General features: G+C 34.6%; 1 protein-coding gene across 1 annotated transcript in view; it reads left to right on the top strand.

Annotated features, from left to right (window-relative positions):
* The window catches only part of VTA1 (vesicle trafficking 1), a 62,870-nt gene that overhangs the window by 25,567 nt on the left and 13,313 nt on the right, over nt 1–23,990 (top strand). Inside the window, exon 5 of the mRNA XM_028121434.2 lies at nt 13,686–13,794. Within this exon, the coding sequence (XP_027977235.1) occupies nt 13,686–13,794 (109 nt within the window). The remainder of the gene's footprint in view (nt 1–13,685; nt 13,795–23,990) is intronic.

Raw genomic sequence — 23,990 nt, 5'->3', positions numbered from 1 at the left:
TTGAAAGAGAAGATGGTCATGTAAACATCCTGGATAAATAATTAACATTGAAAATGCAAGAGGAAGACATGCATACAGAAATAGAGTGGAGACACTCAAGATACCAGAGAAGATCATGATACCGCAGAGCGGCAGAGTAGCAGATCCATTTGCCCAGTACTTCCAAAAGGACTCTCCTTGCATCACCCACCTGCTCTTAGGGAAAGTGCTCCCCCTATCTCAGAAGAAAGACCACAGTCCTTTGAACTTACAGATGCCAACCATGAGGACCCCAGATAATAGGTAAAGTAATAGATACAGGAAAAACAAAATATCTAGAAGTCTTAAGTGAGTAATGCAGGTTTTGCTTTAAAAAAAAAAAAAGAAACTTAAAAGATACATACATTACATGCATGCATAATTAGTGTGAGGTTCATCTACATTTCAGAAAAAAATCTAGGTTTATATTTAGGTATCCTTAACAAAGAACAACTTCATTAGTTATTTATACATAGCAACTAGGACAGGGACTCTGAATAGGGCAAATGAGAGGGCTTCAAAAGGAGTGGGGGAGATTGTTTAGAGACTGAGGATGCTAAAGGATGTATGTAGCAACAGAGTAAAGGGCCATGTTCCCAGAATGTTGGCACTCTTTTCTTTCCCTGTCTCACCACCCAACCTGCTACCCGAGCTCTTCTACCTTGCACTGGTACTAGACTAAAGTAGAAAATAGCGTCTGTGTTGGTTAAAGGACCCAGCTAGCTGGAAGGGTCTGAAATGGTACAGAGAAAAGAAGTTAGGCATTCTAAGGCCAGCTTGAAAGGGAAGTTCTTGTTGTTATTTGATTGGGCTGAGGTTATTCCTTGGGCCTTCATCATGTAAGATGCCATGTAAGTAGCACATACTTAAATCAAGAAATGTGTGTATGCACAGTTAGTGTGTAATTACATGTAGGTGCTTTTCACTAACTTTTTTTGTTCTATTATTTCCCGTGTCTGGAAATGGCATCTTCCATTGTCATTACTGAGATTTTGGTTTTTCAGAATGATGGTGTGAAATGTCAGATAATTGTAAATAAAGTTCCACTGAGTGGAATAGGGAGAAATCCACTCTGACTGTGGCTTTTCCAGCTTGTCATCCGCACAGATGAGCAGGATGGTGATTGGCATCAACCGTTTCCCCTAAGTCCTCATTGTTGTCTTAAGAAAATCTAGGGCTTGTACTTACTTACTTGTGATTTAAGCCCGATATGCCTATAACAAGGCACAAGCTCTTATAACATTTCTTATCTGAAACTATTAAAAAGAGCTGTTTTAAAAAATTATGGCTATAAACTGGTTACTCAAAGCATTTAGCAGTTTTAACTCATTCCCTGCTTTCCACTTCCACTATAGTTACAGCCTGTACTTGGAAAACACTAGCAGAGACACAGACAGGAAACAAAGGTGGGAAAAGAATGAGTTTAAGGATTTCAGGTAGGGTTTTTTTTTCGTTTTGTTTTGTTTTTGTATATATCCTCCTATAGGTATAGTTCAGGACTCTGTAACTTATTTGTTCATTTATAAGGTAAGTACAGTGCTGCATTTAACTAGAGAATATGCCAGAGTTTTTAACAAAGCTAAAAGTTTCCTCAAAAATAGTTTTCCTTGCCTCTCAAAGAACGCTGTTTCAAGGAACACTAAAATTTGTAACAACAGAAAATGGGGAGGGGAAAGGCATTATAATTGTCACATAATTTTTATTTGTGTATTTTTAAATTCTCTTAATTTTATCATCTTTATAAACAAGGGAATGGTGGTTTTTAAATTAATGTTTTCTAAAGTTTTTAAAATACTACATTTTTTCACTATCAGCTCTGAGAATTTATTTTAAAAGAGATAGTGGTTGTGAGAGGCAAGCCCCACTGAACTAAAACCAAGAAGTCATTTTACTTCTTTGGACTTGGTTTTTCTTCTGTAAAATGGGAAGCCTGGATGAGCAAGTCTCTGCGGTCCTCTGCAGCTCCACCAGTCTCTAGGAGTATATGTTCCACATGTGGGAGAGGTGATGAGAAAGGAACAAAAAACAAAGGCGAACAAGCAAAAAAGAGAAAAGGGGAGAGGCAAAAACAGTTTTAGATTAGAAGCTACAAAAGGAGGCATAAAAACTCTATAGGAGGTTATATAAACAAAAGTAAAAAGTAGACCCAGTGAAAATATGATAGCACAAAACAAATTTCTAGTAGGAGGAAGGGAGAAGAAAGCTAGCATTGCAACATGGGGAGTGGGCAAGCTGAACACCTGGGGCCTTCTGTATGACATTTGTCTGTGAAGATTTTGAGTCTTCTAATTAAATTATTTTTAGCTCATGTTCCAGTCATTTTTTTGAAAGTCCACTTTTAAAAGTCCACAAAAGTCATGACTGCGATTTACCTAATTTATCTTCCTATTTGGGGTTCTTTTTCTCTACAACGTATTTTCCTCTGTTACTGTTTTATTGAAGGACCTAACAACGACTGTTCACTTCCTAGCATTGCAAGTCCAGGCTCCAGCCTGTGGTACTTCTTCCCAGTCCTCTTTTATGTTCGTCCAACCAGTCTCTCACTGCCTGCTCGGTTTCTAGCACTGATAACTGTTCTGTGTTTTGCCTGCTTGCTACGCCTTGCCTTCTCTTTGAGTCAGCTACATTACTCTCGCCCTTACATGAATTTCCCCATTCTCTCAACTTCCACCTTCAGAGTCTTAACTGTATGAATATTATACTATAATGTATTGCTTTAAGTTTTATAGATTATATTTTGGAATAAATTATACCACAAGTCCTTGCAAGAGGTGACTTTGTCTCATTCTACTCTTACATCTTCTTTGGCATTAGTGTAAATTTTCATCCTGAGTAAAATCTCAGAATAAAAAACAGTGGCTGATAATTGATATTTCAGATGTTGCTCCAGTTCAGCTTTTCATTTTTCTATCTGCAGATGAAGATAATGTTCAGACTTGTTTACACAGAACTTCTTTCCTAAGTCTTCTAAAATGTAATAGATCTCTTTTACTCACAGCATTTTTCTTGGTTATTTCCTAATATTTTTTCGCATCATTATTCATAGATGCACAAAAATAAAGTCTACATTTTCTTTAGTCTACAACTGTTTTTTTTTAAATATTTTATCTGCCACTATTCTGTTTTTTAATTCTTCTATCTCTGTTTTAGTTATACCTATTTAACTCTTCTAACTGCTTTGTGTAATTCCATCTCATTATTTAAATATGTTGTTGTATAACTTCTAGCATTTCTATAGCTATATAGAAATCAGTGTCTCAGTTTTGGGATAGAATCACCAGAATATATATTAAAATTTTGTATTTTGTATTTTAAAGCAGGGGATGTTCAAAACATAAATATTTTGTTTTCCTCCTATGGCATCTCGTGTAGTCTGTTCATGGCCAATACTATTGATAGACTTTTATTGTATTTTAGATTTGTTTCACTTCTAGCATGTTGGAGAGCAGACAGCATTTTGCCTTTTTTCCTTCATAATCTTTTGTTTAGGTTTAATAGTGCTAATTTAGGAAGAATATAAAAATCACGGATAAAAGATAATAATGTTCTTATCTATTGAGTTTCTGCTAATTTGGGGGGAATCAAATGAATATGGTATATTTTCCTGCCTTCACAGAACTTGTGTTCTAACGTGGGAAGAGAAGCAAAATAACTAATTATGAGGACCTATGGTATAGTGATGATAGAGTACAAGGAAGACATTTCACTCCTTCCATTTGCCTGGCACAATGCCTAGACAGTTTAGATATACCTTATTTCACCTTTTACAACTCTGAATTACAGTAAGAAAACCAAGAGTCAGGAAAATATAAGTACCTTGTCCCCAGATGCTATAGCCCAGAACAGTATTCTCAAACTCTGTGTGATGAACATCCAGCTTTTTTTTTATTTGTAATTTCCACTCTGTTGCAGACTGATAGTTTTGTAAAATGCAAGTAATTATTGAATTATTAGAAAAGTGAAACTTAAAAAAAGACCTATAAAATCCAAGCCTAATTTGTTTTAAGTTTCCTAAATACTCTCAGTGTCAGTACTGTCTTGTCACAAACTTGTAAACAGTTCGCACACTGGGACTGGGACCACATTTTGATTGGCACTGATCTAGAGCCCTCTCTGGAAGCCCCCAGGGAATCCTGTTTATATACCAATCTGACTATCCCTGCTCAGAAAACAGAGCTTGCAACATCTCTGCAGTGATTACGTATATGAATAGCAGGTTGGGAAGGAGGTAGTCTGTTTAAAGTATCCATTTGCACTGAAAGGTTCTGAATTAAGCAGCATCTTATTGGTAGCCTAGAAAGCCATGGTAGACCAGGAGAAATTCATCTCCTTACAAAAGCATGTGTTCAGGACATACACTATACCTTAGGTTTTCATGCTTTTATTGTATGTACATTGAAGGTCTCATTCTTAGCAGTTACAATAACAGAAGAATATGAAGGTAGTATCTCTCTTATTAGAGTAGGAATTCCATATACTTTGAATTCATTTCTGTGTAATAATTGCCAAAAACAGTGTCTTGCACCTAACAATTGTGAATGAATGGTGTATGTTTGCATGCAGTGTTAGGATAATATGACTAAGAATTCTACAGGCGTTGGCCTCAGAAGTCCATACACCACTTCATAACTGTGTGACTTTGGTAAGTTATTTGAATTATGTAAGCCTGTTCCCGTGTCTATAAGGTGAAGAAAATTGTAATATCAATTTTATCAAATACTCCTAGACTTCAAATGAGAAATGTATGTAAAGCCTTTAGTAAATACCAAATGCTTAAAAAACATGAGTTCTTGCTTTTATTACTACATGAGTAATGTTCTAGTGTGCTATATTTACAAAGGGCATCAGCAAATACATGAAAACTGTAATGGAAACTATCCTAAACTGCTCAATTTTATGTACTTACTTATGAATCTCTTCAAAAATAGGCATTATATATTATTTATTACTACTATATTTGGAGGTCCAACATGTGCAGTTTGAGTCCAAAGAAAGAGAGTAGAAAGAAAATGTAGAAGAAAAGGTATTTGAGGAAATAATGACCATAGATTTTCTAAACTGGATCCGGCAAGTTCAGTGAACCCTAAGTAAAAGAAACCATACCTGAGAACATTATAGGCAAACCAGTGAAGTTGGCTGATGGAAGGGAAAGTCTTGAAAGAGCAGTCTTGGCAAACAATACATTATACACAAGGTAACAGTGCTTTGAAGGATGGTTGACATCTCATTTTTTAAAAAAGTGGTGGCAAAAAGATAATGAAATTGACATGTTTAAAGTACTGAAAAAAAATAAGCAAAAAACCCTGTGAATTCAGAATTCTGTATAGAACAAAACTATCCTTCAAAATATGAAGGTAAAATGAAAGACATTTTCAAACAAATTAATTCATTGCTAGCAAATCTGCTCTAAAGAACTAAAGAACAGCAGAAACAGAGTTTTTTAGGCTGAAGGAAATGATACCAGATGGCAACTTGGATTTATGGGGGGAGTGCAGTATACTGGACATAGTATGTAGGTAGAAATATTTTTTAAAAAGCTATATATTTTCTCTTTTCCTTAATTTCTTTAAAAGATGCCCGTTTAAGTAAAAATTATTATAACTATACATGTTTGGTAAACCCAGAAGGAGGCAGAAAAAGGGAAGAGAGGGTAACAGAAACAGATGGGACTCATATAAAACGATCAGCAATTTTAGGCCTGAATACAGTTATATCAATACATGCTATAAATGTAAATGGACTAACACTCTAAAAAAGAGACCTTCAGACTAGATTTAAAAAGCAAGCTATAAGTTTATACTGTTTACAAGAGATACCTTTTAAGTTACAGAAACAGATATTTTGAAAATGAAAGGATAGAAAATATTCAGTGCAAATACTAAATAAACAAAATTCCAAGTGAACACATTAATATTAAACAAAGTAAACTTTAAGAAGATGTGTTAGTAGAGGTAAAATGGGACATTTAATAGCAAAGGGTTCAGTTCATCAACAGATATTACAGTTATAGATGTGCACATAACAGTTTTAAGTTATATGAAACAAAAATTGATAGAAATAAAAATACAGAAAAATTCATAATCATAGTTTGAGATGTTAACACTTCCTCAGTCATCGTTAGAATAAGTAGTTTAAAAACAGTAAAGTTAATAAAGACTGGCCAAGTATTGGCTAGAATGTGGAAAAACAAGAGCTTTCATACATTGCTTGGTGAAAATGATAAATGTTATAACCACTTTGGGAAAAGATTTGGCAGATTTTTATGAAGTTAAATATACACCTACCCTTTTACCCAGCAATTCCTCCTTGGTGTTTATCCAAGAGAAATGAAACCTGTGTCCAGAAAAAAGTTCAAGAGAGCTCATAGGAACTTTATTCATAATAACCCAAAGCTGGAAACATCCCAGATATCTACTGGCAGAGGACTTGATAAATGAATTGCTCTGTACTGTGATCTAAAAAGGTAGTACTGATACCCTTAGAACATGGATGAATCTTAAAGGGATTATGCTGAGCAAGAGAAGACTCACATAGTACAAACTGATTCGCTTCATACAAAGTACTCCAATATACAAATTTATTCTAGTGAAAAAGTTAGGATTTGTATGTGGGGGGCAAATTGATTTGAAAAGGGATATAAAGGAATCTTCTGGGGAACTAGAAGTATTATATTTTGATAGTAATATATTTTATACAGGTATATCCATTTGTCAGAACTACCTAACTTATACATAAGATTTATGCATCTCAAGGTATATCAATATTGTGCAAAAAGTTAAATATTGATCTGTTGTTTGTAGATTTGATTTTTCTTAATGCTGTTGGGTTGGCAATTCTAAAACTGCTTACTCTGTATTCTAGGATTGAGCAAATGAGTAAGTATATTGAGAGAGCTAGGTTTCTCACTTCTGGGGAAAGAAGTTACAATAGGATGAGAAAAGACTAGATTGTATTTATGGTGTTGGATTAGAATTGGAGGTGTCCATATTATTCATACTTTTAAATGTATTTGATAAGTAGAGCGAAGTAGATTCATGTGGTAGTATAGTAATCGTAGTAGTATAGGTAGTATATATGCTCTAACTGTGTATATGTGCAGTATGTATGTTCGTATGGACACACAAAGCATACATACAGACGTGTGTATACATGCCCATACAATTTAGTTCTTATAGCTCTGTATTGAAGGGACCTAGAAGCAATGATGCACCAATAGCAGTGAAAATGTCTGATTTGGGGTTCTAAATACCATTCATCTATGAAAGGAACCAGGACTCTTACTGAAAAGGCTGAATTTAGGACTGGGTCAGGGAAGGTACTAGATGAATTGGACCTTTGTCTTGTGCCAGAAAGTAAAATCTTCATATGATCTTGGGGACATGCCAAAAGGATCCAGAAGCCAGCTGGAAAAGGTTTCCACTGTCCATGTCAGGGACAATTTGAGCATCAAAATAAGAATATTAATAAATGAAAACTCATCGAATAAAATAAGCAGCAGTGAGTCTATACTGAAACATATAGAGAACTATGTGAATGAATGAATGAGTGATGAATGAATAATGGAAAAACAGAGAAAGCCCTTTATAATAGGATTCTAACAAATACAGAAATAATGACGAAGGTAGAAATCATTAATGGGTTTTAAAACTAATAGGTGGGAAGTTTGATGAAGAACAAGACATTTACTTTAGTCTCTTGTCTTCCCTCAAATTGCTTATTAATTTTAAAGGGGGAAGTAGTAAGTCTCTAATGCAGAAACCTGACACCACTTTAACCAAACGTTAACACAAACGTTAATCAAAAGTAACACAACCAAATACTTCAGTATTTGAGTCATCATGGTAAATAAATTTGTTGAATATGTACTTTTCAATCATTTCTCATTGTATTTTGTCCATTGTTCTGGGAGTTTAATAGAGCCCTTGTTTGGATACTATATTTGGGAGAATTGAGGGACTAAGAATATAAAAGTATTATCTTTGATGTTATCACCAAGTTGGAGATAATTCCTTTCTTTTGTATCATTAACTGCTTTGAAATGTTATGAAAACTATGGATTCTCTCCCGTGCATATATGTATTGCATTTTTCCATACAATTCAGGGGGTTTCACAGACACCCTCAACCCTAGCCACTGACCTTTCTTTGTAAGCCTAAGTCAAACTGTGTACTCAAGTGTAATATTCACACTTATTCATTAGCAAAACTGTTTTACTCCAGGTTTGTGTTTTCCAAAGTGTGGTTCCAAGACAACCACCTTCAGAATCATTTGAGGTATTTGATTTTAAAAAAACATGGATTCCAGATCTACTATCCTTTCCTTCATCATCAAATATTTATTAAGTTCTACTATACATCAAGCATGGTTCTAAGCACAAGTAATGCAGCAATGAATAAAATCCCTGCCCTCATGGGAATCCCATTCCTCTGGTGGAGATAGTGAACAAATTAATAAATAAAATGTATAGTGTGTCAGATGGTGAGATGGTGAGATGGCGAAACTCAAGGTAGGGATAGGAAGGTTCATTTCAGTAGGTGGTTGGGGATGGCTTCACTGAGAAGCAACATTTTAGCAATGTCTTGAAGAAGATAAGGGAATGAAATATAAAGATGTTCAGGAAGAGGCAAGACAAAGTGCAAACCTTTTGAGATTGTAAAGAGGGTCCGTCCAAATTTAAGAAGTATCAATGAAGATAGTGTAGTTGAATCAGGAGTGAGAGAGGAAATAGGAGGTGAGGGTGAGGAGGAGTTCAACCGGAACTGATGGGATTTAAGTGCTATTTTTAAAGTATTTCATAAATTATTAAAATAAAATAAAGTAGAATATTTCTTTCTAATGGTCAAGGATGGACGTAAGGGAGAGAGAAGTAATACTGGCTGAGGCCAGAATTTGCAGTAGATGAGGTGGTGAGAAGTAGTTGGACTCAATATATTTTGAATGGAGAGCTGACAGACTTTAAAAATTTGTTGGTAAATTTTAAGAGAAATAGAGGACTAAAAATGACTCCAGTGGTTTGGGCTTGAACAATGGCAAGAATGGAGTTGCCATTTCCTGACGTGGAAGAACAAAATGAGTGGGAGAAGATCAGAAGTTGGTGTTGAACTTTGAATGCTTCGAACTATCAGGCATACAAGTAAAATGTTGAGGTAAATTGAAAGTTCACAAGAGAAAACTGAGCAGAAGATATGAATTTGGGAGTTGGCAGCATAAGGTGATATTTAAAACCGTTACACTTGGGGCACCTGGGTGGCTCAGTTGTTAAGTGTCTGCCTTCGGCTCAGGTCATGATCCCGGGGTCCTGGGATCGAGCCCCACATCAGGCTCCCTGCTCAGCAGGAAGCCTGCTCCTCCCTCCCCTACTCCCCCTGCTTGTCTTCCCTCTCTCACTGTGTCTCTCTGTCAAATAAATAAATAAAATCTTTAAAAAAAAATAAAATAAAACCATTACACTGGATAAGATTGCCCAGGTAAAGTGTTAGAAGAGAAGAGGGGAAGTCCAAGAACTGAAGCTGTGGCATGTTCCCCATCCTGTAGATAAAAAGAATCGGGAGCTCCCAGCAAGGCAGAGAAAACCAGAAGACCTTGATAACCAGGAAACCCAGTGAAAGGACATTGCAAGGAGGAGGAAGTGCTCAGCTTTTCATGCTGATAGTCAAGTAGGATGATCTCTAAGCTTTGGATTTTGCAAGAGAGTAGTAATCTGTAACCTTGACAAAAGCAATTGTAGTGGGATAAAAAACTTGACTAGGTGGGTTCAATACAGAAATGCAAGAGGAAGAATGGGAGCATTCTCTTTCATGGTGGCTTTTTGGCATTGTAATAGAAAATGATTTTCATCAGATTTTCCATGGTTTGGGCTAAGAATTTGTTTTTTTTTATTATATCCTCATGTGATCCTTATATGTACCAGGTTTGAGAACCCCTGCTGTAGCCTGTGGTTGGCATTTGCTAACCATTCATTCTTCAGTGTAGCAAGTGCACATGATTTAAAAATTAAATGAAAATCCTTACCACTGCTGACTCTCATGGCCAAAATTTGCAGTTGTCAGTGACTCTCATCAATCCAGTTACAAAACAGGAACTTAGAGGCCAGGGACAAAAGTAAAAGTCCTTTTTGTAATTCCTGTTTCCCAGAAAGGATGTCTAATGAGCCAAAAGGAGTTAAAAGATCTCACAAATATTGACATCTTGAAATTTTCCTCTTCAAATATTCTTTGATATCTAGCATCCTTTATTTTAAAGAAAACAAAATTAAAAAAATTAATTTTGAGTTACAACTGCCAAAATCTTCTGTGAAGTAGTATAAGCTCCAGTTTGCAGGGGTGTCTTGAAATAATTGTGGAATAAAAAATAAATGGTTGTACTGATTTATCTGCTCTGGGGAAATTTTGTAAAATGTAATTAGTAAAATGAAACCATCTCAGGTTAGAGTAACGTTTTTAAACTTCACATTCTAATGAAGGAACCCAGTGTGTTTTAAACATCTTTACACTGTTTTTTTACTATGAAATTAGGACTGAAGGAACCTCCTAAAGTTATCACAATACAGCTTAATCCAACTTAGTCTTTAGACAGTTAAATTATTTTGAGCAAAGAATAGTCTGTCCTATTTGTAAAGATCCCAAAAGAAGGCAAATTAAACTTTCCTAAGCAATTTATTCATTTTCTTTCAAAAGGGTCCTCTTTATATATACCAAGTTATAGCCTATGTTAGTATGCATTAAGTAGCTGACTTTTTAAATCCAGTTTTACCTTATTTCATATATTCCCATCTGAGTTGCAAATCGTGGTATGCTTATCAAGGTAGCCCTGAATTGAGTGGATCGCTTCACTGCAAAATAGTGTGACCTTGGGTAAGTCATTTACTTTTGTACTGCCATTTCCTCATATTTATATGGGATTGCAGAATCCTAAGAGAAAAAGGTGAAGAAAATATCATAGATTTCAGGTAGTACAGATGCCACATTTAGTGATGGAAATTATTGCCTCGCTTTCACTTTAGACTCCGAAGTTCAGACCTACCTGTTCATCCTGTTATCCCCAGCACTTAGCATCTGTAACTGACTTGAATAAATGATTACTTCACTTGCTGGTAGTCAGGGGGGTTGATGAGAGAGTAAACATTTGAAAGTCAAGGAGACTTTTATCAGAAGAGGAAGCCATGTTAGATAGAAGACTAGCATGAGGAAAGATTGCAGGTGAGACAGAATCTCGCCTGGATTGAGGGGAGATAGTAGGAAGTAGAGCAGACTGAAACAATATCCACACTGTTAAACTGTATTTACACTGACAGTCTTTTAATGTCTCAGAGCCTTGGAGTAAAATGTGACCTGCCTAAATTTCAAGTTTATTGTGAGGACCGATTAAGAGAAAAATGTGTAGGTGCTTCAAAACCTATAGGGTACTATAAAGATGTTGGTCCACAGCTTTACTCTTGCCTTGGATTTTTCTTACTCATCCCAGCTAGTCCATAGTATGTATCTTCCACCAATGGCAAATTTACTTCTTCACCATCATTTCTAAACATTTACTTCTGCCTTTCTGCCTTTGCTTATTCTTTTACTTCTCCCCAGGATAGTCTTACTGCTACTTTCCATCCTACCCATCCTGTAAGACCAAGCTAAAAGTACATTTACTTTATCATTTGTCCATTATTATGGACGTATTAAAGAAACAAGTTCAATACTTTCTACCTACTAAATTTTTATGGTAATATTCCTTTGTATTTTAGATCTATATCCATAACAAGATGATCAGCTCTCTAAGGGCAGAAGTCACTGTATTGGCTTATTTTACGTCTCCCATATTGCCTATCTGAAGGTCTTAACCATTAGCAGTTATTAAAGAAGCCCAAAAAATGTTGAGGTTATCTGTAGCTTAGGTTTTCCCAAAAATAGGGAAATTTTAAATCGCTGGAAATTTGAAGTAATTCCCTTCATTAGTAAGTGACTTTCCTGGTATTTAATTATGTAGAAACATAATTCATATTTAAAATTATATATGAATCCATTGATTGAGCCCACCCATTTACAGTATCTGCTAGGACAGGGTGTGTAAATTTATTTGGAGATGAAACAGAGGATTAGTATCCAAAGATAGGAGGGAAAGCAGGAGAACAAGAATGTCACAAAAACCTGTAATAGAGAATTTTTCAGAGTTTGGAATGGTTCGATGTTTTGTATGCTGATGAAAGGTTTGGTAGTATGATACTTAAAAGTGTCTGTTGGATTTGCCAGTGTGGAGAGGGCTGTTGGTGACACTGAGCACATTCCTTAAGTGAACTAACAACTTAAAGTGACGTGGGCTCACTGCCATTAAAAGGCATGGCACATTCAAATTCTCTGACCTTTTATGTGATGAAAATAAGAACCAAACAAAAGAAAGAACCTCTTTTCTCTCTAGAGTGAATTAGCTGGTGAGGAAGTGAAAATGTTAAATGTGGATGCTTCTTTTGAAAAGCTTCTTTGTGAAGAATAAATTATAATCATACCTGGAAGAAAATGGAAATCAATGTAGAAAAGTTGTTTTTAGTGGAGTATAGAAGAGGATTGTTTGATAAGAAAAGGGAAATTAAATATACAAATTCAGTAATTTGGGGGTTACTTGTTTTAGGTTTCTATATACTTATATGTAGTAGTATCTAGATAATTTTGCATAAAATGCTCAACTAAGTGTGCTGTATGCTGTGTTTGTACTTATCTGTGACGTAGTGGTTCTTTGCAAAAGGCACATTACAGTTGTTTTCAACATAATGAAAAGTGTCTTAAACTCCAATGTGCATACAGATCACCTAGGGATCTTGTTATAGTGCAGATTCTGAGTTATGAGGTCTGGAATGTGTTTCAAGATTATGCCTTTCTAATGAGCTGCCAGTTGATACCAGTACCACTGGTCCACGAGTGTCATAAAGGTCAATTGAAATATAAAGTAAAAATTACCCATCCAAAATTCTAACAGATACTACTTTTTTTATATTTTTAAGGCAAATTTTTGTCTTAATTTTTATAGTGTGTAGCATAAATTTTAAGGCAGAAAAGAAAAGGCAACTAGCAGGTTCTTCACTGATATTTTCAGTTCTTACAACAACCCCATGAGGTATTATTTTCCCCTTTTTGGAATTGAGGTAACTGAGATTCAGAGCTAGTAAGTAGCATGCTATGGGTTAAAAGGTCAAGTTTGCTTAGCTGTCTGTCTAGTGTTTGTTTGTTTTAACCCCTGCATCATCTTAGTTTTCCTTTTGTTTTCACAAATGTGTTTTCATAGATTTGTACAGATCAGTTTTTTCCTCTTTGGTGGAAATAGCTCAGTCTACTGTTACTATCTTTTATATTTGATTTTAGAATTCCATTTAGCCTAGTTCTCCCAGGTGCATAAGATTTACAAGTTTTACTGAAGGACACTCCCATATTTCCATTGCAGACCTTTTCTGAAATACAGAATCATAAGAGAGGACTAGGCATGTGTTTTCGGGAAGATAGCTTTCTGTGGTCTGTTGAACCCTAGACAGTTGGTAGAATCCAGTGGTAGGGTGGGGAGGTTGCCAGATTGTTTCAGAGATATAACATGCAAAATTGGGTTTTATCTCAGAAATACCACATAGGTTATCATAAATACATATTTTTACTTCTTACTGAAATTTAATATTGATATAAAAATATTCCTTCTAGAATGTGAAACACAGGAAGTATGCAAGGTGGAAGGCAACATATATCCATAATTGTTTAAAGAATGGAGAGACTCCTCAAGCAGGGCCTGTTGGAATTGAAGAAGATAATGGTATGTATTTATTTATTTAAGTAAAATGATTTAGTAGAATCATAATTGTTCAGAATATTATCTAAGGTTTTGGGAAGAAACTGTACATTTTCATTTGTCCTGTCAGGTCCAAAATCCATAAAAATTGTGTAAAATAAATTTAGGGACAGTGAGAGAATAAAGCCAAACTGCTCTAATATCTCTTTGTCAACAAGATGGCCTGGCCATCTCCTACCTATAATCAGATTCTTACCTAGAACAGGTAATCCATTTATAATTTATAAAATATTTCCAAACCACGAAGAACACTGTTATTTTTTACATACCTATTTGAGGTGAGTTTTTTTGTCAGAGGAGTAGGTAGTACATTCACATGGTTCAAAATTTATAGAGGATATAAAAATATGAAATGAATTTCTCATTTCTACCACATCCCTCATTGGCCAGATTCTGCCAAAACCCAAATAAGTAAATACTGTTTTTTTTTTTTTAGTTTTTTGTGCCCCTTTACAGATGATTTTTTTTATGAATTTACAAATAAGTAGGAATACACATCCTCCTTTTTTTAATAGAGCTGGTAATAATAGACACTTCTGCACCTGAGTTTTGTTTTGTTTTGACTTAATAAATGCATGAAAGTTTCACCATTACATAATTAGTAGTTTTATAAAATTAAATCATGAAAAAAATAAGGGTCTGATTTCACTTCACCTTTCAGGTAATGTGTAATTGAAAAAAAAAAGGGAAAGACATTTTTCACTTTTTATTGATTAGACATACAGGAAATTGACTGTTAGGAGAACAATCACTGTACCGTGAATTAAAATTCTAGGTGATCCTTGCATTTTGTTATACAGATTTTAGGCATCTATGAAAATGATCATTGAATGCACGAGCTGGTGAACTTTTTCTTAAACGGTCAGTAAATATTTTAGGCTTCTAGGTCATAAGGTCTTTGTGGCAACGTCTCAACTGCTCTTGTAGTGCAAAAGTAGCCACAGGCAATATGTAATCAAATGAGCATGTCTCTGTTCCAATAAAACTTTACTTACAAAACAGGCAGCCAACCTTTTGGCCAGAGTTGGCTGACACCAGCCTAGTCCATCTCCTTAGATGTTATTATAGCGAATTCTATTAAAAGATTGCCTAATATTGAACCAGCTTTACATTGTGTAATAAACCTCACTTGGCTCTGTTTTTTGTTTTCTGTTTTATTATATTGATGGATTCAGTTCACTGCTACTGTATCATTTAGGATTTTTGCATTGACATAAGTAAGATTGGTCTACAGTTTCACTTTTTGGTGTCAATATTCTGTTTATGTCATAAGTGTAATCTGAAGATTTCTAGTTTTTTTTATGCTTTGGAATCGCTTTAGAATTTCCTTTCCTTTAAATGTTTTCTAGAATTTTTTTCATGAAACCGGCTGGTCCAGGTTCTGGGATGGCTTGTTGGCACTACTCTTCTAGGGGAATTAATCCTCTTAATTTTTTTTTTTTATTTTCTCAATGCCCAGTGAATGAATGTGCATTGATGAAATGAATATTTTAGTTCTTGTAGGCACTTTTAGTGATTTCTGCATATATGTGCTGTCCTCGCAGTTTTTTGGATGACAATTATATTGCAGTTCTGCATAGTGGTATATTTATATGTACATATTGTATATGTATCCATAACAAAATATAACAGCTATGTTGAGTATTTCCATGTATCAATTTAGAACGAATGGGTAACAAGCACATGAAAAGATGCTGAAATCTTTAGTCATTAGGGAAAAACAAATTAGACTATAGCGAGATAGATCATACCTACTAGAATCTAGGGCTAAAATTGAACAAACTGATAGTTCCAAGTGCTGACGAGAATGCCAGGTAGCCGGAACTCTCATACATTACTCATTGGAAAAGAAAAGGAAAACAGTTTGGCAGTTTTGTATAAAATTAAAAATACACTTGACACAATATCTAGCAGCCCCACTTCTAGGTATTCTTTTACCCAAGAGAAATGCAAACATATGTCCATACAAAGGCTTGTATATAACTGTTAACAGCAGTTTTATTTGTAATTGCCAAAAACTAGAAATAATTCAGATGCCATAATCTGTTGATATTTGCAACAATATGATATGGACTAATTTCAAAAGCATTTTGGTAAGTGAAAGAAGCCAAACGCAGAAGGCTACATATACACTCTATGATTGTATTTATATAACTTTCTAGAGAAGGCAGTGCTCTAGGGACACAAATCAGGTAAGTGAGTACCTGGGGTGAGGGAGGGATTTACTACAAAGGAACATGGGAAAGGTTTGGGGATTACCAGAAGTAGTGGTTATACATTATATAAGCTTTATGTCAAAACTGTATACGCAAGAGGTCTGAATTTTACTGTATGTAAATTATACCTCAATAAACCTGCCTTTAAAAGAGCAAAGGAGATGGGAGGCGAGAACAAGTGGGGAAGACAAGAAAACCTTTTTGTTCTATTTATTTATTATGCAGAGGACTACTTAGAATGTTATAATGCCATTTGGTGAAAGAGTTAACACTGCAGTTTTATATATGAATACTCTAAATTATTTTGCAGTTTATCTTTTAGAGATGCAAGCTTTCATACAGCAATTCAAGTTCACTCTTTGCTATCTATTCCTGGAGCACAATTCATATGTCCTTATCTAATGTTTTAATAGTCTTTTTCACATAGAATTCTTCTTACAGTCATTTTCTGTAATAAATACCTTGCATTCATATAGTGCCTCAAAGCTTACAAATCATTTTCACTTATGTCATACCCATAGAAATCCCTTGGGAATAGCTTATGTTATTACTCTTGTACACAGGAAGAAGTTGAGGTTCCACATGGGTTAGGGCCTGCCAAAGGACATAGAATCACAAAGGAGAACTAGAACTTGAGTCCTGGCCCTCTTACTCCGAGTCCTATGTGTATTTGGTTTTTTTTGTTTGTTTTGTTATACCCAGTGCCTGTGTTTTTTACATACTTCCTTTCCTCCTTTAATACTGACCATTATCAGGAATGTTTTATGTCTGTCCTACTGTTAACAAGTGTCCACAAGAAAATACCCAAGATCCTTAGGCTACCAAGCAAGAGTCACCACAATGTGGCATCAACCTACTTTACCAGTTTTATTTTCTGTTCCTGTCTTGTATTTTCTTGAGTGGGTCAGGCTGCCATAACAAAACACCATGGACTGGGGTGGCATTTATTTTCTCAGGGGTCTAGAGGCTGGGAAAGTCCTATATCAAAGTGGAGCAGGGTTCAGTTGCTGGTGAGTGCCCACTTCCTGGCTTTCAGACATCAGCCTTCTCTTTGTTCTCATATGAAGGAGAGAGAGATCTTTCCTTCTTCTTCTAAGGCCATGGTTCTATTAGAATAGGACTCCACTCTTATGACTTATTTAACCTTAGTTACCTGAAGAACCTGTCTCCAAATATAGTCACATTGGTGATTAGGGCTTGAGCATATGAATTTGGGGGGTGGGGGACACAGTTTATTTCATAGCACCTATATATTATAGTCATAGATGTTAAGAGCCAGAAAGTACCTTTGTCTCTTTCTTTAATTATAAAACCATTTCTGCCTCCTAAATTGCTCATCTTTTTTTACCTATCTGAATGCTGCCAGTCTGTAATGTTTTCTCCTTCATATGAATTTCTGCAGAGCTATTTTATGTATGTATATAAAGTCTTATAAAATGTATAGCACTTAATAAAGTATCTTCATAATTTATGTTAATATTTATTATTTATGGAGCACTTGGTATTATTTGGCATTGTGTTAAATATTTTGCATGTATTAGCTAATTTAGTTCTCATAGCTTCTGAAGATAGCTGGGCATTTTCTGTTCAAGCTCTAATAACTAGTTAATGAAACTCAAGATTTGAACCCAAATCTTCTAATTCTAAAGTCTGTGCTTTTATTCTACATTTAAGCAGATGCATTTTTTTCCTTCAACCAGTTTGATATTCGATATTAATACGTATTTGTCTCCCCATTGAGTTTTATAAGAAAATTTCTCAGCCAGTTAACATAACTATTAATTTCACATTCTCTTGAGAACATAGTACCAATATTATGAGGAACATTTTTGTGCTTTAGACATGATGTAGAGCCTAAATTTGGAATGAACTCCCACTTTCCAGGACATGTCCTTGTTCTTGCATTTTTAAAATGTAATTGTTTTTCATTCATTTTTAAAGAAACTTATTTTTTTAATGTCATTTTATCAGCATTAGCTGGATACCGGGGATGAATAAAAGACATGATCCTTTACTTACAAGAGCTTACATCCTCATGGGGTACAATAGTTTTAATAAGCAGTTATGATACATGGTAGTAAGAGATTGTGCCTGAGCTGAGTCTCAAAAGAGAAGTTGAATTAAGTCAGGTAAACAAAAAGGAAGGATGCCACAACTTTAAAAACAAAACAAAACAAAAACTTCAAAAGCAGCAAGGAGGCAGATTGAGAACTGGCTAAAACTGTAAGATCAGTGTGTAGGGGGCTGATTTTTGAGAGGGAATTGGAAAAAGATAATTCTGCAGATTGTGAAATGAATTCAGGGGCTATTAGTGACCTAAATTATAAATAACAAAAGCCTGGGTGAGATATCCGCCATGGGGATAAAGGGAAGGAAATGTAATCAGTAGAACATAGAACACAGAACACTTTATTGAGGGAGGAAGTGGAAGATGATCCCTAAGTTTCCAGCCTTTCAAAGAAATGACTAATACAAGATGAGCAGGTTTGGTGGGAAAAATTAAGAAAAGATACTGAGATGCTCATGTGATTACTACTTGGAGAACTCCTAACTGGCAATTAGACACTCTTCCAAAGATTGCAGGAGAAAATTCTGGGCTAAAAGTAGAACTTTGGAGTTGTCAACCTAAAAGCAAGAGATGAAGCCAAAGTAAAATGTTTCTTCACCCAGGGAGGATGGTTAGTTTAAGAACTAAGGCCAAAGATGGAACCTTTTTTCACATTTAGTAATTACATTAAATTGGAAACTGAAGCAGAACCACTTTTATTACCTGATTATATTTAAGGTACCTTTTACACACTCATATTTGTAGTAAATATAATCATGTTGTATTTATCATTACATTCAAACATCTGATTTGAAAGATACTTTATTTCTTGTATATGGTTATACATATATTCAGTATACCATGAAAATATATTTTTTGTTTTAAACATATTTTACTTTTCAGTAGCATTTTAGATGTGTCATTTTAGGTACATTGATATGCCTAATAATCTGTGTGTGGTTTTTTTTTCCTAGATATTCTTTCAGTATCAGTGACTTCATTTTGATTATTATCATGATCTCTTTTGTTGTGAAATGGTTGTTTTAGACTCTTCATAATACTAACTTGGTAGATTAGATATATGTAATTTTTGTTGTTTTCCAAAAATTAGCTTTAAGTAGAGCTTGTAATTTCTATTCATTATTTTTATTCAGTTTTTATAGAGCCTCTAGGTAGTAGAAAATTGAGAGTTAAAGAATACCAATAATCCTTTAAAATAAAAAGAGTATTTTCACTGTATGCTTTTTCAAAATAAGTTAAAATGTAACCTGGTAACTTAAGTGTTAATGTCATAATATCTAACAATATCTGCTCAGAAGTGGTTTATGGCTCTAAGAAGGTAGTCTTAAATCTGAATATGTAAGAGAAAAATCTTCTTTAAAACCTTGATTTTTCTTTTCTCAGTATACCATTATATTCTCTTATGTTCTTAAATTAACTCTAGGGGTAAAAGGTATTATGTTTAACAAAAGTCTAATTCTCTTATTCTGGAATTGAATTTCTAGTAAAACCATTAAAAAACAATAGATATTACACCTTAGAGTAAGAAAAAAGAGAAAGATACTTCTGAAAATACTGCTATGTGGAATTAAGTCATACTGTCAGAAAGTACATAAGGAAACCATATGATTAGTTAAAAAAAAAAAAATATTCCAGGAAAAAAAATAAGGCTCAACTGAAGGGAATTCTGTTAACATTCAAACTCTAGGTTTCATGTCCGTTTCAATTCAGTATCTGCAAAATGGTATTATTTTTAAGTGGTTGTAATTAACCTGTATTCAATAAAAACTGAAGAAGGTAATTTCTTATATTTCTACTAATTTAAAATTTCCCTCTTTAGGGAAACCCTAAGATACAGTTAACTTTAACATTTTTTAGTCTCAATAAATATTTGCTGCTAATTAAGACCTGTAGTTGGAGAACATAGGAGATATAAGTCAATACATTGCTCATCTAAAATGTAATCTTAAAGTGCCCTAATCTAGTGTTAATGTCATAACTTTTAACAGTATCTCCTCAGAAATGGGTTATGGCTCTACAAAAGGATATTATTTTACATATATACATTTTTTGAAGTATTTGAAAATGAATTGGAGTTACGCTCTTTTGCTTCTAAGTACTTCATTCAAATTTGATACAGTTGATTCAATAATCTCCTTTGTGGCTTTTTGTCCCTCGTCCAAGATACAATCCAGGATCAACCACTGCATCTTAACTTTTATGTCTCCTTTGTTCCTTTCATGTGGGATGGTTCTTCAGTCTCTCTAGGTGTTTCTTGGCCCAATGTTTTTGAAGAATACAGACTAGTTATAGACTGTCCCTCAGTTTGGGTTTTGCCTCATGTTGCCTCATAATTAGATTACAGTTATGCATGTTTAGCAGAAATACGCCAGACTGAGAGTGTGTCCCCTACCTTGCACTGGAAGTGTCTAATATTGGTGAAATATTGGTGATATTAACTGCCGCTCAGATAATGTGGTATTCTCTGAGTTATTGCACTTTAAAATGATTTTCCTTTGTTATTAATAAGCTGTTTGTGTTATTAATAAGTTATTGTGGAATAAGTCCCTTTGAGACCATGTAAATACCCTATTTTTAATGAAACATTACCCCATTATCTTTAGCATCTACAGATACAAATTAAAGTTTACTGTTTGCTTAGTAGTGTAATTCAGTGGCTCAGTGACTTTGACAACACACACTCTAAATAAAGAACATTTCCATTATCCCCCAAAATTACTTCATACTCTTTCCCAGCCCATTCCCACCTTCAGAAACAACTGATTTAGTTGTTTGTTTAATCAAAAATTAGTTTTGTCTGATTTAGAACATTGTGTAAATGGAGTCCCACGATGTTGTTATGCACCTAGCTTCTTTCAGCACCATATCTGTGAGATTCATCTGTGTCTTGTGTCTTGTGAACAGTAGTCCACTCTTTTTTACTGCTGAGTAGTATTTCATAGTATGGATACCATATTCATTTATCAGTTCATCTGCTAATGAACATTATGGCTGTTTCTAGTTTGAGGTTATGATGAATTAAGCTTCTTGACATTTAAATACATACGGTTTTTAGACATACATATGGGAACAGGTGGATGTGTTTCATTGCTGTGGGTCAGTAGCTAGAATAGAATTGTTGGGTTATATATAAAACTCCCAAAGCATTTTCTAAAGTCCTTGTACCATTTATAGTTTCATCAGCCATGTATTAGAGCTTCTGTCTCTCTCTATCCTTGCTAGCACTTGGTAATTGTATTTTTAAATTTAGCCATTCTGGGTGCTTTCGGCTCAGGTCATGATCCCAGGGTCCTGGGATCGAGTCCCACATCGGGCTCCCTGCTCCGCGGGGAGCCTGCTTCTCCCTCTGCCTCTCTCTCTCTCTCTCTCTGTCTCTTATGAATAAGTAAATAAAATCTTTAAAAAAAAAATTTTAGCCATTCTGATCCTTATGTAGTGGTTCTTCATTTGTGGTTTAATTAGCCTTTTTTCCCCAATGGCTAAGCGATATTGATCTCTCTTATATGTGTTTACTGGCTTTTCATATATCTTTATTTGTGAAGTGTCTGTTTAAATCTTTTGCCCATTCTTTGTTGTGGTAAATTATACATAACAAATTTACCATTTTAATCATTTAAATGTACGGCTCAGTGGCATTAAGCAAATTTGTATTATTCAGCCTGTCACCACCATCTATCTCCAGAACATTTTTCGTCTTCTCAGATTGAAACTGTACCCATTAAACTGTAAGTCCCCCTTACCCTATCCATTCCTAGCTCCTGGTCACCACTGTTCTGTTTTCTGTCTTTGTGAATTTGACTACTCTTAGGTACCTCATATACGTGGAATCATACAGTATCTGTCCTTTTGTGACTGGCTTATTTCATTTATTGTAATGTCTTCAAGGTTCATCCATGTTACAGGATATTTTAAAATTTCATTCCAAAGGCTGAATAATATTCCATTGTATGCTCCTACAACATTGTATTTCTTCATCCATTGATGAACATTTTGGTTGTTTCTACCTTTTGGTTGTTGTGAATACTACTGTGGACATTAATATACCTGTCCATTTTTCATGGGTTGTCTCTTGTTTTATTATTGAATTATTTATAAAGTATGAATAGAAGTCCTTTGTCAGTTACCTGTTTTATAAATATTTACTCCCGGTCTGTTGTTTCCCTACTTGTTTTCGTAACTGTCTTTTAATTACCAAAAATTGTTAATCCTGGTGAAGTATAATTTATAATTTAAAAATTTTTAGGGCTACTTCTTATGTCCTATGAAATCTTTGTCTACCTCTACCTTAAAAATTCTTTTATATTTTTAATCCTGAAGATTTATCATTTAAGCTGTTACTTTTAGGTTTGTGAAAGACCTTAAATCTTTTCATGCATATAGTGTGAGGTAGGCTAGATTCAGGATTCTTTCCCCCATAAGGATAGCCTATTATTCCAGCACCATTTGTTATGCATTTTCCTTTCCTTGTTGAATTTCTTTGGTTCCTCTGTCAAAAATTCAATTAACCATGTAAGTGTGATCTGGATTCTTTTCAATTACATTGGTCTATTTTTCTGGTCTGTGCCAACAGCACACTGCCTTCCACCTTTTTACAGTAAACCTTGAGTCAGATGGCATAAGTTCTCCAACTCTTCTCTTTTTTCTCAAGATGTTCTTAGTTATTCTATGGCCTTTGAGTTTCACCATAAATTTGGAAGTAGGTTTTTCAGTTTCTATTAAAATAAAAAACAGCTGGCTGGAATTAGGATTGATATTGCATTGAATTGATAGATAAATTTAGGGAGAATTGATACCTTAACAAAACTGAGTCTTTCATTACATGAATATAGTGTATCTTTCCATTTATTAAGCCTTCATTAATGTCTATTGGCAATATTTTGTATTTTTCAGAGTAGAGATTTTGTGTCTCTTTTGTTAAGTTTATTTCCGAGTATTTGGTTTTTTCATTCCCTTATTTACTTCTAGTATATGAAATACAATTGATTTTTATATAATGATGTTGTATTGCACAACCTTGCTAAATTTACCTATTCTGGGTGGTTGCTTTATAGATTCCTTGGGAGTTTCTGTGTAGATAATCCTGTTATCTGCAAAGAGAAGCAGTTTTGCTTCTTTCTTTTCAGTCGTTATATCTATATTTTCTTTTTCTTGTCTGTTGCACCCGCAATATTCCTTGAAATGAATTCTGTTGTGTCTGTTACTGGATTTAGCTACTTCAGCTTTTGTCTGCTTGGTATTTACATAGTTTATCTAGTTCATCCTTTTACTATAAATATATCTGAGTCTTAAAGCATATAGGTGTTTTTTGGTTTGGGTTTTGTTCAATTGTTTGTTTAGTCTGTCAACATCAGCCTTCAAAATTGTGTTTGGTCCACTTAATTTAATGTAATTATTGCTATAGCTAGATTTAAGTCTATTGTTTTTATCATTTGTTTTCTGTTAGTCCCATCTGTTTTTGTCTCCTCTTAGTTTCTTTTCTCTGGTGAGTTTTTCCTCTTTCATTCATGATGACTACATTTTTCTCTATGGCCTTGAACACATTTATAGTACCTGCTTTAATGTTATTTATTTATTTTTTGCTAATTAATTTTTTGCTAATATCTGGGTCATTTGGGGGTCTTCTTCTATAGACTGTCTTTCTCTCCTAACTCGGGTCACATTTTCTTCCTCCCATCCCCCCTTATTTCTATTAATTTTTATTGTTGATAACGTCTTGTAGCTCCTCTGCATTTTCTCATCTTCCTCTGCAAGGTCTTGATTCTTGTCCTAGCAGGCAGTTAACATGCCTGAACTCAAACACTGCCTGTCCTTCTTTCAGCTTTAAGGCTATTGCTCTCACCAGGACACTCTAGAATCTTCCCAGAATGTGCATGCAT

Source organism: Eumetopias jubatus, unplaced genomic scaffold (assembly GCF_037043125.1).
Source record: "Eumetopias jubatus isolate StellerSeaLion01/CBP00866 unplaced genomic scaffold, mEumJub1_p1.0 scaffold_6, whole genome shotgun sequence".
Taxonomy (NCBI): domain Eukaryota; kingdom Metazoa; phylum Chordata; class Mammalia; order Carnivora; family Otariidae; genus Eumetopias; species Eumetopias jubatus.
The sequence above is the reverse complement of the archived record's forward strand: the minus strand, read 5'-3'. Positions and strand labels throughout refer to the sequence as shown.